Below are 15982 nucleotides of genomic sequence, written 5' to 3'. Positions count from 1 at the left end.
GGAAAAGAACCACAGCCTCAGTAGAACAGAGGCAAAATGCACCCCCAAACCTGCCACAGAGATGCTGGCAGCTCCCTGCACGCCTGTGTGCCAGCAACAAGCCAGATTAAATCAGCTCTTTTGCCGGTGTTAGCCAGTGGCCCAATGAGATACCAGACAGGAGCAAAACCACTGCTTGCTTCAGCATGATTTCCTGGGCTTTGACATCTGGCCAAAAGCACAGACAGCCTGGCAGCTTCCAGCACTGACCAGGCCTGGCTGTGAAACCCTGGCTGTGTACCTCTGTGTACAGACAAGCTCTGTGAGACTTGCCCCAGCGCTTAATCCCCACTTCCCTGCAGAGAGGGCAATCCATGTCCCACTGCCTGCGGAGAGCCCTTGGTCACACAGCTAAGAGAGGCCCCTTGCGAGGAAGCTGGACCACATCACAGCGCAGGACACAAAACTCCTGCTTTTGCACCAAGAACTTTGTGTCACACCTAACATTTGACACAATGAAGCCAGAGCTGGGTCCTCTTGTTGATAACCTTCCAAGCCTTTTCTGGGCAGGTTTCTGTCTCTCACAGTTTCTCTGCACTGCATTTCACAAGCAGTTGAAGCACAGTCTCTGGACAGAGGTACAATGCCCATATTTCATATCTTGTCAGCCATTGAACTTATTGCCCCCACCCCGCCTGAAAAGGCTAGTTTGGGATTATGACTAACAGATTGTGGAGAAGGAAAAGAAAAGGAGCCAATCTCATATCATTGCTGCCTCATGTTTTCTGAGCAAATCTCTGGAAAACTGTTTGCATTTTGTATCACCACTGGAAGAACACGAGGCTGGTGTCTCCAGTTCATTTCCAAACCAAAAAATAAACCCGACTGGATGCCAGTAGCCCTGGGCACAGGAGTATGTGAGAGTACAAGGTAACACCCTGGTCATTGAGCTGGCCATGAAGCACAAAGGTCATGCACCAGCAAAACAATTCTCTGACTGTCAGCCACATCAGCAGCCTGTGCCACATGCCATGCCTTGACTTTAACGCTAAGCATCTCACAATAACCACACATGCCAGCTGTGCCCCTGAAGAGCAAGTTTCTGCCAGCAATTGATTAGCAGCAGCTTGCAGCCTGGCTGCACCCCTTGGTGAAGGGAAAACAGCAAACATAGGCAGCACAGAATCGAAGCATTTCCCAGGAGACACCACATCAGCTATCAACTACCACTCTGCATCCTCCAGACACAGTCTTTTGGAGAACCAGAGCTGGCATATAAAGAGTCCTCTGTCACTGTGAAAAGCTGACTGGGGAGCTGACCTCACCTGTGCTGCATACATGAGGCCATCGGTTCTCTGATGTCCCAGCAAAAGGACCCTCTGAGAGAACCAGCATCTCTTTCGAAAGAGAAAATCTATTTTGAGAGAGGGCAATCTCTCATCTGGGAGAATGACCTTTCTGGTGGCTCCCAGCACATGACTCGTTCACCACTTGCTGTCAGCTGTCACCTGTGCTGGTGACCACCAAGAACACTTCAAAGTGTGAGATGAGCAGAGTTGAGATTTGGACTAGCATGAAAGGTAATAAGGCGCCTCCCTCTCAGATATGTGGCCTTTCAACAGTAGCTTTAATCTCCACTTTGTCTCCAAAGGAAATTCCACGACCGCTCACTACTGACCCATCAAACCAACAGGCCTATGGTAACAAAATGGCACTGCTGGCATATTCCATTTTATCAACCCCATGCTATCCTCTGGTGACATTTCTCTCAGCACAGCCAGGAAGCTCTGCTCAAACCTACTGACCCAGCAAAACTAAACACTGAGTGTCTGCAGAAGAGACAAGAGATCAGAGAGAAAGAAAATATCTCTCAGGTAGTTCTGGTAATCTGGGCTGCTTTTTCCACAAATTTTTAACCAAAAGAAGCCCTGTGCATTTCTTCATCTGAGTCATGCAAACTGCTGGTCAATCCAGCGGGCATGTGTGCTCCCAGGGGATTAGGAACCAAGCAGAAATTCAAAGCGGCTCCTGTTAATGCTACATGACTGTATTTGTAAAGGCAAGACACATACCTGGCAGGCTGCTGATAACCAACAGTGTGGAAATTATATCACATGAGGCTCCAGCAGACGAAGCCAGGCACAAGTGCCGTGGGCTATGGCACCGCCCCTTGCTATGAAGCCAGACAATATAGTGCTAGCTGCGCTCCATAGCAACCAAATAAATACAAGTCTCTGGCACGGCAGCTCTCTACTTCAGGCTCTGCAGAAAACAACAGACCCTGCACAGCCATTCATGTCTCCCATCCTCAGGAACTCCTCTACGTGATACTGAAATGTTCTCTGGAGGAGCCACACACCTCAGGGGACTGTATGAGGAGCCCAGGTTACTCAGCCACCTAACTGAGTGCGTAGTACTTAGGTGCAAGTACTCCTTAATGGAGAGGTTTTTTCCTCTCCATGCTTAAATTGATAATTCTGAGGTGAGCTTTCATGGGGATTCTGGTGCAGGCTAGGGGAATAAAAACAAAGCAGCTCTTGAAAACCAGAAAAAATGAGGTCTACAACCCCTCAGTTTGCTAGGATGCGACGAGAGGACACCCAGCTCCCTACAACAGCCCTTCCTGCAGACTGGCTTTTCAATCTGTGGCTCTTCAGTCTGTGGCTTTCCTCCTACAGCAGCTGCTGTGAGGCCAAATTTGTGGGGCCAAGTGCAAGATTCCCGGCAGGTGCTTGGCAAGCAGCGTATCTTCATTTTTCATTTCTTGCAAAGCCTCCTGACCTTCACTGTCACAGCTACTGGGCCCCTGCATGCTGCCTGCCTCTTTTCTCCATAGTGGACAGCCCTGGGTGGTGAGTCCAGCTGGCAGCTGTGACAAAACTGCAGCAAAATTCCCCAGAGTGACTTCGTTTCCGCTGACCAGAGGGCACTGGAGTGAGAGTGGATCACACGGGATGGTGGGAAGGAGGGGTCTGTTTTTACAGCACTCCTGGGAAGTTGTCTTTGCCAGGCAGCCAACTTTGAAAGCTGGAAGGCTGCTGAGAAAACTCTGAGTCACGTTAGCCTGCTTGGACAGGAGAAAACAATGGCAAAAGTAAACACCTCTCAGCAGATAGCGAGTCCTGCCCGCAGGGCCTTCGGCAGCAAGCCCGAGTCTCATCCCAGAGCACAGCCCTCTGGCTGAGGACGTGCTGCTGCCAAAGCCACGGTGTGCTACTGCAAACACATGCATCTGACTGACTTGACTGTCTCCCTGCACAGTGCCAGTGCCAGCGCTGCCAATCCTTAGGGACGGCTGGTGGTGCTGCTGGGAGGCACTTTCTCACTGTACCAACATGGCAACTGCTTTGCCTCTGTACCCTGGAAGGGCTGTGGGTGCAGTCAGCTCTGTGACAGGCATTGTGAGGCACAGCCAGACTTTGCCATTGGTCATTAGCCCTAGCACTGTCCACAGGGCCCAGAAACTGTAGCTCTCTACCCATCCCCTGATTTAGCAGGCTCTGGCATTTCCTTTCCTGATCCTCTGCCCCTTGCAAGGCCCAGCAGCCAGAAATGGAGCCCTCACTTAGCATCCAAATCCCACAGGCTTCAGAGGACATGCTCTGACCATGCCTGCTGTACAGCTTATTCTTCCAGCAGCAGCACCTCCAGACAAAGGTGAATTTGAAGCTGCAAGGCTTACAGGAAAACAGTTGTCCATTTATATTTTCTTTAATCCCCTCATTACGCACAAAGAATGGCAAGACAGAGATTTCTTGAAAATGCAGGGAAATTCACAGCAGACAGGACAGAACCAATCTCTGGACTGTGCGCTTGCAAGGCACATATGGAGCAGGGATTGCTGATATAAATTCAACTGCTGTCACAATCTGCTGCAAATTCACATCTAGTTTCCTCCCATGTGGAGATGCATGCCACTGCTTCTGTCCCCACACCAGGCAGAAAGAGATCACAGCCAGCTCTGGTTGCAGGGAGCATTCAGATCATCCACTTCTCATATAATACAGGATGTAGAAACTTGTCCTGCTCAGCTTCCTGAGGGGTTAGAACATATTCCTTAAGCAAGTCAGACAGTCCTGGGAACTACAGACCTTGGTTATTCTTGCTTATTCTGGACTGCTGCTTCCCATTCCTCTCCTCCAACTGTTTCAGACCACAACAGCTGCACAGGTTTATTGCTGAGCATCCGCTTGAAGATGAATCCATCTCATACAGCATAACCAGCGCACAGGTGGACACAGAGCCCACTACAAGTGTCAGTGCAGTCACCTGCATCTTTTCTGTTAGGCTAAGCTATGCCCATCAGACCCTCCCACAGATGCTTCCCCAGCAGCCTGAAGAACACTTCTGATGGCACACAACCAAGACAAAAAAACAGCAGCTAAACATCACATGAGTGACTCAGATTCCTCTCCTACAAAAGACCTCCTCCACAGGGTGCTCACAGGCTGTACTTGGCCCTGGTCTCTGCAGAGGAACTCTTGGGTGACAGATCCCACACAAAGGTGAAACACTCTTGCTCAGACAGTAAGGCACAGGCCAAGGGATGGCAAGCTCAGGTTTGCCAAGGTTAAAGAAAGCTGTCAAATGGGAACAAAAAGGATTTACAGCACTTTCCCCACCATTGTCCTGTTCTAATGGCAAAAAGTGCTTTAGTTCAGCCTCAGAGGACTGGGCTGGGAACTGTCCTCACTGGGTGGGCTCTGCTCCTACAGTACAGAAATCCCTTCTGGGATAAAAAAAAATAATAAGACAGAACTGCCCATAGCCAACAAGACAGAGAAAAGCAAAGAAAGAAAAAGCCCTTTGCTTCTAACCCTCTCACACTACCCTGGTATGCTCTTGGCAGTGCTGGAGGGTTCAGCCCTCCACACTGAGAGACTGGTGGCAAAAAAAAAGGCAAAGCTCTCAGCCTCCTCCTGGTAAAGCACCACTAAGTTCTCTGTCACCCTCAACAGCACCTGGGCTGCCAGTTCCACCCACTCCTGCATTCAGATCAGACATCATGAGTCATTCCTTAGAAGTCCTTCAAACTGCTCTATTGCCCCTTGGCCACTAAAGGGCAGCAGGACACATTTGGTCCCCACTATGTGACCACTGCCCCAAAATCTCCCAGTTTCACCAGCAAGTGTCGCAGGAAACAACATTCTTGGGTGTGTTGCCCTCGGTGACCTGGAGGCTTCACCCTAGCAGGGAACAGAGCAGATCACAACACTGCAAAACAAGGCACAAAGCTCAACACCAGCACTGCAACCAGGAAAGCTCTCAGATCTCCTCCACCTCAGCTCTCCTCACCTGGCCAGCCTGGTCTGCCTGGGACCTGTCAGGCACAATCGTGGGAGGAAAAGAGAGAAAGGGCTGGAACTGTTGGGAACAAAATCTGCCTCCAAGCCCTCGATGGACCTTACTTACCACGCTGTTGGCTGGTTTGCTGGCATGTGCCTCCATCTGCTGCCAGTACTTCTTGGACTCCTGCACAATATCTTCGTGGGTCATTCCTGGGAACAAAAAGGAGACAGAACTGAGCTACACGCCTTTGGCCAAGAGAAGAGAAGGAGGGCTTGCATGACTTTTTAGTTTGGGCTTAGTAACCCCTAAGTAGCTGACAGCTCCCAGCAGTCCCCCTGGTAATATCAGGACTGAGTTGTGACAGAATGCACCACAGAATATGTCTAACCCCTTGCTAAGCAAGCTCCTCTCTACACAAGCAAAACAAATGAAGAGTTCAGTCTCCTGGACTTGTTCAGACTCTCTACACAAGCAAAACAAAAGAAGAGTTCAGTCTCCTGGACTTGTTCAGACTTGGCTTTCTGCTCAGGCAGTCTGCAAAGAACCCAGACACTGCTTCCAAGTCAATAATTCTTCACAAGGGTCAAGAGCTTGACCAAGACTGTCCCCGACCCCCGTATCAGCAGATTTTACCAAGGTCCTAAAGGCAATGCTTTGTTACTATTGACCTACTGTATATGTTTTTGCTTCTAGCTTGGAGGATCACAGACACCCAGAGACATCTAGCAAGACCCCAGAAGTCTCACCTATTACCTGCTGGGATTAATTAGCCTGTTACACCTTCAAGTTGAGAGGGCCTCCCATAGGCAAAGAGAAAGGTGAAATTCAACACAAATAGATGCCAAGCACAAGCAAGGCAGCAGTGCAAAATGAACCAAGGAACAGCTGCTAGTAAATAACCAGCAAGGAAAGATTCTCAAGGTCTCAGATATCAGAAATACAACATCAGACAACAAGAAAAAGGATTGGTCAGACCTTATCTAAGGAATTAGCTCCTGACCAGCTCAAGTGGTGAGGGAACAGCCTCTGTTAGCACCAGCCAGCTAGATGTGCATTCGAGTTATTAAGTGCTCTAAAGACCCAAGACAGCTGCCAAAACAAACTGAAGCAAATATCTTGCACAGGGAGCTGAATGCAAGGGGGGTGCTGAGGATGGCCATGATGCAGCATCCCCAGGACACAGACATTGCAAATTTGGTTGCTTTGCTGATGCCTACAGCTTTTATTACTGAAGTGAGGTGTTCCCCAGGAGTATTACATGAACATAATCACTGATCTGGGAGACAGCACATTCCAGAACTTAAGGGCCACCAAACAAAATTTTCATCTCAGCTTAGGCTGTGTGTAGCTTGGGAAAGTCACAGCATTCCTGACCTCAGTTTTCCTGTCTCTGATTTTGGCTGTTCATGTCCCCATCAGGCACCACTACTGCTATTTGCACCAGGGTTTGAACAGGAATAAAAGCACTCAGAAAACTTCACCATTCTTCAAGAACATTTGCTCAGGTCTTTAAAATGGCAGCTACTGCATAACTGGTATTGCTCACAGATCAGAGCTGTTGGTGAATAGTCTACCTCTTAACCCTTAATCCCAGAAGAAATGGTGTAGAGTTAGAAAAATTGCAACTTCCTCTTCCATGTCCAAGTATTCCAGGGTCAGACACAATGATGATTAGTATTTTGGGAACAAAAACTCTAAATCTGGGAAAACCACAACAAAAAATTTACATGCTGCACTGGACCTGGCTGGAAAAGGTCTGAAGCAGCTCCCACCTTCTCCATTCTGCACACCTGTGATCCATGGGGTGCAGAACCAAAGGGAGAAGCATATACAGGTCTTGTCAGAAAACTGAATTTCAAATGTAGTTCTTGTGACTGCCTTCTTCCAGTTCTAGATTTCTGAACTATCTCAACAATACAATCTAGAAATGTGGTGGTTGGGAAAGAAAAACCCTCACAAATGTGAAAGGATGGTTTCCAATCTGCCAGCTTTTCAAAGCAGGAACTGTCACAAAGAAATGAGCTGGGAACCAAAAGGCCCATGTGTTGATTACTTATAATATTTCGGCATCTTTTGCAATATCATTAGTGAAGACAAAGAGTCTGTTATTACCACTGGTTGAAGAAGATAGCAAGAGATGCCTGTGAAAAGCCACAGTGAACAAGAAAACAGTCCTGCCTGTCCAATTTTCAGATCTTGGGAACCTTCACTCCAGTAATACAATCCTTTATCCCCATGAACAAAGCCAAAAGCTCTGTAAATGCTCAAATGGCTGTGAAGCGTTTCAAATGTAAGCTGCCCTCTTCCTATTCTTGCTGAGCAAATAGTGCTCAAATGAAACTTCCTACTCCAAAGCTAAAGTATTCCCAGAGAATGGCAACAACTACCTTTAATCTCAGTTTCCATAATGAAGGCTACACTTGAGAGAGGCAAACTAACAAGGAAAGCAGGCTCATATATACAGCCCTGCAGAAAAAAGCCCCACAAGATAATGTCTCTCCTATTGTTGGAAAAGGTGGATGATTAAGCACAAGGCTTAGTGATCAACTCTGTAGCTTAACTCATGGCTTGTTTCATCTCCTCAGCTTTCCCTTTGAAATGATTTCTTCAAATAAAGAAGGAAAGAAGAAAAAAAATCAGTTTATTTGTTCTGCAGGATGAAGAGGAAGGAACACAGAGGGAAGGAAGAAGGGAGCAAAGAAGCTTTTCAAGTAACAAAACTTGACCAAAACAACTAAAATAAACCAACCATGGGATGCAGATAAAAGCAAGGTACTTGAATATTAGAGTGCCCAGAGTACAATGAGCTGTATCACAAGCACGCAGGGCAGCAATAGTGGCCCATGACTCACAGGCAATGTGCTTTCTTAGAAATTCCAGAGCTGTAATTTTTTAATTTTCTGAGGCCACAAGTAAATGAGGGCAAACAGAAAGATTAAAGATGCCATTTGCCTTGTTCATCACTCTCCCTCATGAGCTGAAGCCAAGGCCAAGGACTGCACTGAACATCAATTATGACATCAAAGAATAGTGAGAAACATGCATAATATGTTTCCTCTTTGAAGTACTCCCATTACCAGGTTGGGTGCTGCACTAAATGAGACCCTATGGTGAAAAAACATGTAGGTAGCACTGTGGGTGGACTAATATCTACACAGCCAACAGGCCAGCAGCCAGAGAAAACCTTCAATATATCAGATGAGACAAAGTGACAGGACTGAAAGTGCCAGATATGGCAATGTCACTATATGATTTCCCTGAGTATAATCCCCATAAAACCCTCTCCTGAGGCATGTCATCAAAGGCTTTTTGGGAAACACAAAGTATCTTGCAATTTCCTGCTGCTGGTGAATTTGTTTTGAGAAACTGGAGATTCACAGCCCTCTTTATATAACCAACTGCTTCATCACCTGTGCTGCCATTCTCACTGCAAGACATGTTCACTCAGGGGTCCAGCTGCTATTTGCACAAGATCTAAGCACCAAACAGCTCTTGGGATTCAGCTCTATCTTCCTAATTATTTTAATTTTATTCAGCTGGTCCCAAGGGAAAGGTTTTCTGGTCTGCAAATTATGATAGCCCTGTTTCTATAAATGGACAAGGGCCAAATCACCTCACAGAACACCTTGGTCCTCTCTTTTGTGTCCCTGAGGAGGCAGAGTAAGTAATATGCAGGAGCGAGCGACACCTTCTCAGTAGTCCCAAACCACCTTCTGTCCCTCTCAACTGGCCCTGGGTACACACTGGTAGAAACTCAGGTGTACACAACACCAGCCAAGTCCCACTCACCTGAATATTGCTGCAGCAGCCAGACCTTGAGCTCAATAAAACTGTGAGCAAAGTGGCAGCTGTCCTCACGCAGGCAGCCGTAACGCACCTCGTGTCGGCACACGTCAAACTGGAAGTGCTCCTGGAACTGACGGATCTTGGAATATTTCAGGGAGGTGGAACGAACAATGTGGACCAGACACCTGCAGAAAAATACAAAGCACCAGAGGATCAAACCCTCCCTCCTCCTCCTTACATATGATATCCAGACATTTGACTGGGCAGGCAAAGGACACAAAAAAATCGACACCAGGAGAGACAGATTCCCTCTGGGAAAAGCAAACCCCTGCCCTCCCACCCTATCAAGCCTGGGTAGTTATTTTCACCCTGAGCACATGAGTGATGCTCTGCCTAAGTTCAGAGAGCAGACAAGTTTAAAAATATGCAGCAAAGATACCAAGTCCTCTGGTTCAGCATCTCCCCACAGCTGAGGTTGGCAGGAACCAGAAGGAATTGTATGACTGTGTACTTGACATGTTTGTTATACTTGTTTTCCTAAACATTCATTACTAGACAGTCAGAGGCAGGATCCTGAGCTGGAGGATCGTTGTTTTGACCTTTTTGTAAAGGCCAAACTGAAAGTCAAATTAAGTCAATGGAAAACTTATTAACAGAGTGACTCCAAAGGGCTGTGCTGATGCCTGAAATCCCTCAGTACCAGAAGCAAACAGGCAGGGTGAAGCCCATAGTGCTATTGATCATGATTTGAGCTGTCCTATGATTGGAACCCATAGGGAAGAAAGAAGAAAGAGACCAGAGCCCTGGAGTTAAACTGGCTGGACTTGTGAGACATGGTTCCCATCAGGAGAAAAAATCATTCACTCACTTGTTGTCATGGAAAATGTGTTTTGCAGAAAGGTTGGAGCAGACAGATGGTGTGTCCTTGGTCCCTTTGCTGATAATCCGGGGTTTGCTGTCAAAGCAAATCTGAGAAGAGAAGAAGTAGCACACTGGGAAAATCTTAGAGAGCAGTGAACCAGAGCGACTTCACTTAGAGGAGAAAGAAGAACCAGAGCCAGCCTATTCTAATGTTCAAAGTTAGAAAGATGTGTGGTGAAAACTTTGTGGTAGGGCTTAAAATAAAGCAAGTCAATCTCTGGAAGAGCTTCCGGACAACATTTTTTGGCTTATTCTCCACAGTATTTTCCATTGTGGTTGGAAAAATTTTGGTCAGAGCCGCATATTCTTTCCCTGTTAGCCAACAGAATAAGAACAAGGGAGAAAAAAGAACAGCCACTTCACAGCAAAGAACACGTCCCTTTGCATGCACTGCCAACATGGGAAACTGTGCTGCAGAGCATTAAGATGGTATGAAGCAATTCTCAACTGACCAACTCAGTAGCTCTGCACAGACATCAAGTAGGAATTTGTTGCATTACGGAATTCTGATTTCTAAAGTAACTGGGGCTAAATTACAATTCAAAGCAGTATGTCAAGATAGGGGAAGAGACAGGTGATCCCATGAGGCTGTGGGCACCTGGTTCAGCTGCAGGGCTAAGGAGGGAAACTACTCCTTTCTCCTGCACACTCCTATGTACAATGCTCACTGTCCTTCTGGGAGCAGGGCACTGGCTGGGACACACAGAGTTACAGATGGCTTGCTCCTGCACCTTTAAGATTTCCTTCTTGAAGAATGTCCAACATTCCTGGACTCTTTTTCCTTCAGGACTGCCTCCCAAGGTACTCTGCCAACCAGGCTCCTAAAGAGGCTAAAGTCTGCCCTTCAGAAGGTGAAGTGGCAAGGTGGCAGCTCTGCTGACCCCTCTCCTTATTTCTCAAATAACTGAAAACTCTACCATTGCATGATTGCTGTGCCCAAGACGGCTTCCAACCATTGTATCACTCACCAGTCCTTCTCTGTTCACAAACACCAGACCCAGTGGATGCCTTCCCTAGTTGTCACCCTCACCAGCTGTGTCAGGAGTTCTCTTCCACACACTCCAGGAACCTCCTGGACTGTTTCTTGTCTGCTGTGCTGTACTTACAGCAGACACCTGGTAAGTTGAAGTTCCCCACAAGAAAAAGGGCCAGCAATGATGAGACTTATCCCATCTGCCTACAGAATATTTTGTCTGCCTCTTCACCCTGGTTGGATGGCCTGTAACAGACTCTCACCTTATTGGCCTTCCCCCAGCTCCTACCCATAACCACTCAAGCCTATCTTCATCATCGTTAAACTCTAGATAGTGAAAACTGTCCCTAACACACAGGGCTCCCCCACTGCCTCTTCTTCCTCACCTGTCCCTCCTGAAGAGTTTCCACTGCAAGTTATTCCAGTTGTGCAAGTCATCCCACCATATTTAGTGGTGGCAACTACCAACATATCAGTGGTCCAAACACATACTGAAGAGATGATGGATGCCTGCCCCCTCCCACCAGTTCCGTACCTCACAGAGGAAGGTGAAGATGCCCTGATGTTCCTTGAGGAGCTTGGCAATTGTGAGGCTGCTCTGCTTGATCCCACCTAGCGGGTCAAAGAGGAGGTCACGGTTGAGGGTCCCCTTCCTCTCCTCCGTCCACACGTCGATCTCTTCCTGGTGGTACGCGAAGGTGCAGTTATCCCCGTACTTACAGTCCTGCTTGTTAAGCATATCTACAAAGCAACAAACAGCACACACCACCACACAGGCAGGGCGGCCCAGTCAGAAACTAAACTCTCTCTTGTCTTCTCCCACTGCCCACGCCTCACATGGAACTGAAAGCAAGAAAACAGAGAGCTAAAAGAAGAATGAAAAGACATCTCCTCCCAAGTTCACCTATATCAAGACATTCAGGAGTTAATGCAAACTACTGAATGGTGACAATCTCCAGTAATGCTGCTATGGGGGAAACTGTCTCAAAACAAGAGACCAGCTTTCATTCAGTGCCTGGCCTGAAGAATGACTTATCTAACTCCTTTTAAAGCAAATACAGATTAAGTTCTCCCATAGGCCCAGCAGTAAGGAGCCATTTTAGCATGGCTTTTGCAATCTCCCCATTCATTAGGTACTTTGTAATGACAGTGCCTTGGGATACCAGTCTGGTCACACTGCCTGCATGTACTGTGGGATGGGGTGGAGCAAAGGAGCAGGCAGAGAATGCTTTTCCCTAGGCAGAACCATAGCCCGGCCATGGGCAGCTGGGTTGAGTGGGACTAATGTGAGCACATGTGCAGGAGGCAGGTTCTCAGTAAAGCCCATGTCAGCAGAGCAGCTCTGAGCACTCAACTCACTGAGCCTTTGGAACTCTTCTGCTCCACCACTTCAGAAGCTGCCTGCTCTCCATGATATGGCAGCTCATTGCCCTTCACTGTACTGAGCCATCCAGTCCACAGGCTACTGATGGAACAGGACACCCTAGAGCCAGCAGGCAACATCAAACAGAATTTCCCTCCCAGTCTCCCCTGGCTCAGCCCTTTCTCAGTGACCAACTGCCACAGATCACCTTTGCACAGATAATAGGATCCTACAAAGTTGGTTTTGGTTGGGCGAGGACGGATCCTCTTCCAGGTCTTATCTTCAGAGCTCTTCAGCCTGCCCAGCAGGATGTCCCGCTTGCACTTGTGCTCCAAGCCTTCCCGATAGGTGTAATCACCTGCCTTGGGCCCTGCCAGAGAGAATAACCCCATCAGCCTGGGGAAAGCCAATTCCTAGTCTGTGCCAGTGCTCTGGTGGCAGAGCAAATGCATCACCTGTTTTGGGGTAGCAGATATGACAGGCTTGTTTGAAAACATGAGTAGACGCCAGGGGGTTCTTCACCAGCAGAGCCGTGTTGGGCATTACTGGTTCTGGCTGGGACAGCAGGTGCTCGGTGGCCTTGGGCACAGCTGGGTGACTCCCTCCACCAAGGCTGACCTGAGTGAAAACACACACACCTCTCTGTTCAGCTCTGCAACCACACAGGCAAGAGACCTCTCCAACCCCTGCCCCAATCCAGTCTCTCAAAACCTTTCTCATTTCCTCTCTCATCATAACGTTCACATCTGAAATGACATTTCCAAGAGATGACTGCAACTTTTTCAAAGAGAATGAACACTGTGGTGTGTTCACTTCAACAAGACAGGCCTCTTTCCTACTGGTAAGAGACCTCAGTTTTCTATCACGAGCCACAGAACAAAATGCCCTCCTGACTCCTTCCCATTCCTTCCATCACAATCTACTCTGCAATGAAAGACTTTTAAATCAACCTTATCCCAAGCTACAAAAAAACCCAAACTGCTTATCATCAATCTTCAGGGATATTCACATTGATGTTAACAGGGCCAGCAGGTGACAGGAACTCAAGAATAACTTTTGTTCCAAGCTTACTAATCCTCCCCTTTTTCTCAAAGACTGGAGATATAGGACAGAGGCAGAATATCTGGAGAAGTCTCCTGACTGGGGCAGAGAGCAACAAAGAACTTCAGTAGCCTGAAGTTGAAGTTGGCTTACTCTGCCCCATCCTTGAGCATTATGTGGCTGCCAGATCCAGTGGGACCCCGGCTTCCCTGACCCCCTGCTGACCCTACAGCCTTGGTCACACCATGTTTACCTGGGCAACATGGAGTTATGGATAAAAACAAAGATGGGACAAATGTCTTCCTGCTGACTCAGTGGGAATCTTTACCTGCCTTGCCACAACATGGGAGGCAACACTCACCAGGGCAGGGTAAGAGGAGGGGCCCAAATTACCTACATTACCCAAGTGACCACTACCACCACCACCACCACCACCACTACTACCTTGGTTCCAGAGCACCCTGGGACGTCAGCACGGGGCAGTAGCTCACTCACCACTGGGGCTGGTTTTTGGCTGCCAGCTGGGTGTCGCAGTTCCTGAGAGTTAGTTTCTTCTGGGCAAAAGAAGGGGAAAAGAGCCCCACAAAACAAAAACAATCATTTCCCTCTCAGAGGCAGTTCTACTCACAAAGAAAGTTCTACTTTCTTCCCAAAGCATCTGTCTATACTCAGAAAAACTCCAGGAAATGCTTTCTTGTCCCCGAAATCCTACTGAATCCAACTCTTTGCTGCTGAGAACTGGCATGACTAAGGTGGCAACCCAAAGCTGAGGTGAATGTGAGTGTTCAAGTGCTGACTGGCCAATCTCTGCTGTTCTCAAAATACTTTTGTTGCCAATATACTGCAATACTGGGAACAAATTAACCAAGAAGAAGCCCACTTCCCTCCTGAACAGGAGGCAACTTAGTCTTTGCCCACCATCCTCCACAGCTTTTCTCCTTATGACATGAGAGTTCAGAGCTCCATTCAAGAGGACACTCACTGCCCTGAATCCAGAGATGGGAAAGACCTACTTTGGCCTCTACCATTCTGCCCAGCACAATGAGGTCCTGTACTATCTAAAACAGTCACCACCATTCTGCTCACTTTGTGCAAAATGTCAGAGTCATTGAGAAGGAAGGTGGAGGAATAATGCTATAGTCCAGCAAATTGTGCCAAGGGAGGTGTTCTGGACACCAAGGCAAGTTCAAATCTCATCATTCATCATTATACACCTTGATGTTCCTTTCTCCTCTTTAGATTTCACTCCATGCAGGTACTGGTTATCTGGGATAACATACCTAGCTTTTTCTCATTACTTTTGAGCTAAACATTATCAGTTACTCTGTCCAAGACAATTCACAGCTCTCTTCTACATTTATATTCCTGTTCTGCCACACGAGCAGAGAAAGCGACAAGACATATGTCCTCAGCATTGAAGGAAATAATTCTGGCATGCATTCACAGCTAAGGCAACACAAAACCACATCACCCTGCACCTACCAATGGCAAAGGAATCCAAGGTATCCAGCGAACTCCTGCTTGTCCCAAAGGAGTCCAGGGCATCAAGCCTTGTATCTGTGTATGGAAGCAGATCCAGGGAATCCAGCGAATCTAAAGTGGAGCTGCCACTTCCTCCTGGTGGGGCCTCGAAGGCATCCAGGACAGAGGAGGAGGAGAGCTGCTTGGTGGGATCCATCACCAGGCCAAAGGAGGCAGGTGGCAGAGGGGTAGAGACAGGGATGCTAGCTGTCACAACTGGAGGCAGCAGCGGAGTTCCCCCCGGAAACACAGGAATCAACTGGGGCATCTCTGTTGGTAGGCTGGTGGGAATGGTGCCCTGGACCAGAGACTTCAGGGGAGCAGAAAGGAGGAAAAATAGTGAATTAGTATTAAGGAGCAAAGACTGAAAAGAGATGTCCTGGTTTTGGCCAGCACAGAGTTAATTTTCTTCTTAGTAGCTGGTACAGCACTGTGTTTTGGATTTAGCATGAGAATAATGTTGATAACACATTGATGTTAGGGTTATTGCTAAGTCATGCTTACTCAAAGTCAAGGACTTTCCATTTCCCATGCTCTGCCAGTGAGCAGGTGCACAAGAAGATGGGGGAGAACATGGCCAGGAGAGCTGATCTGAACAAGCCAAGGGGATATTCCATACCACAGAACATCATGCCCAGGATACAAACTGAGGGAAGTTGGGCAGGGTCACTGACTGCTGCTTAAGGAAGGCTGGGCACTGGTCAGCAAGTAGTGAGCTGCTCTACTGTGCATCACTTGTTTCTCTTGGGTTTTATTCCTCCCTCTCCTTTTCTATTATTATTGTTGTTGTTAATATTGTATTTTATTTTGTTTCAATTATTAAGCTGTTCTTATCTTAAGCCACAAGTTTGGGTTTTTTTCAATTATCCTCCTCACTGGAGAAGGGGCAGGAAGAAAGTGAGTGAGCATCTGTCTGGTACTTAGTTGCTGACTGGGGTCAAACCATGACAACAGAGAGCAACAGGCTCCCAGTGAAGGGCGTGTTGTACTAGCTGGAGCAAAAGGATACCTGGCAGCTCAATCCACCTGCAGACTTTCCACAGTCCTCCCAATTTTTCTGTACTGCAAACAATCTGGACCAGGATCTCTGAGGAGGTGTTGGGATACCT

The 15982-nt window shown here is 47.6% G+C and overlaps 1 protein-coding gene across 6 annotated transcripts in view; it reads right to left on the bottom strand.

Moving 5' to 3' along the window:
* The window catches only part of ZC3H7B (zinc finger CCCH-type containing 7B), a 47294-nt gene that overhangs the window by 10716 nt on the left and 20596 nt on the right, over window positions 1–15982 (bottom strand). For 2 of the 6 annotated variants that reach the window (XM_063154612.1, XM_063154613.1), the window contains exons 10-17: window positions 14835–15183; window positions 13797–13906; window positions 12767–12929; window positions 12520–12681; window positions 11484–11689; window positions 9923–10023; window positions 9058–9239; window positions 5392–5477 (exon numbers count right to left, since the gene is read on the bottom strand). In XM_063154612.1, coding sequence (XP_063010682.1) covers window positions 5392–5477; window positions 9058–9239; window positions 9923–10023; window positions 11484–11689; window positions 12520–12681; window positions 12767–12929; window positions 13797–13906; window positions 14835–15183 — 1359 coding nt within the window. The remainder of the gene's footprint in view (window positions 1–5391; window positions 5478–9057; window positions 9240–9922; window positions 10024–11483; window positions 11690–12519; window positions 12682–12766; window positions 12930–13796; window positions 13907–14834; window positions 15184–15982) is intronic. The other 4 variants (XM_063154614.1, XM_063154618.1, XM_063154615.1 and 1 more) reach the window with 3 other exon arrangements.

This window comes from Melospiza melodia, chromosome 4, assembly GCF_035770615.1.
Source record: "Melospiza melodia melodia isolate bMelMel2 chromosome 4, bMelMel2.pri, whole genome shotgun sequence".
NCBI lineage: Eukaryota > Metazoa > Chordata > Aves > Passeriformes > Passerellidae > Melospiza > Melospiza melodia.
This window is presented reverse-complemented; position numbering and strand designations above follow the sequence as displayed.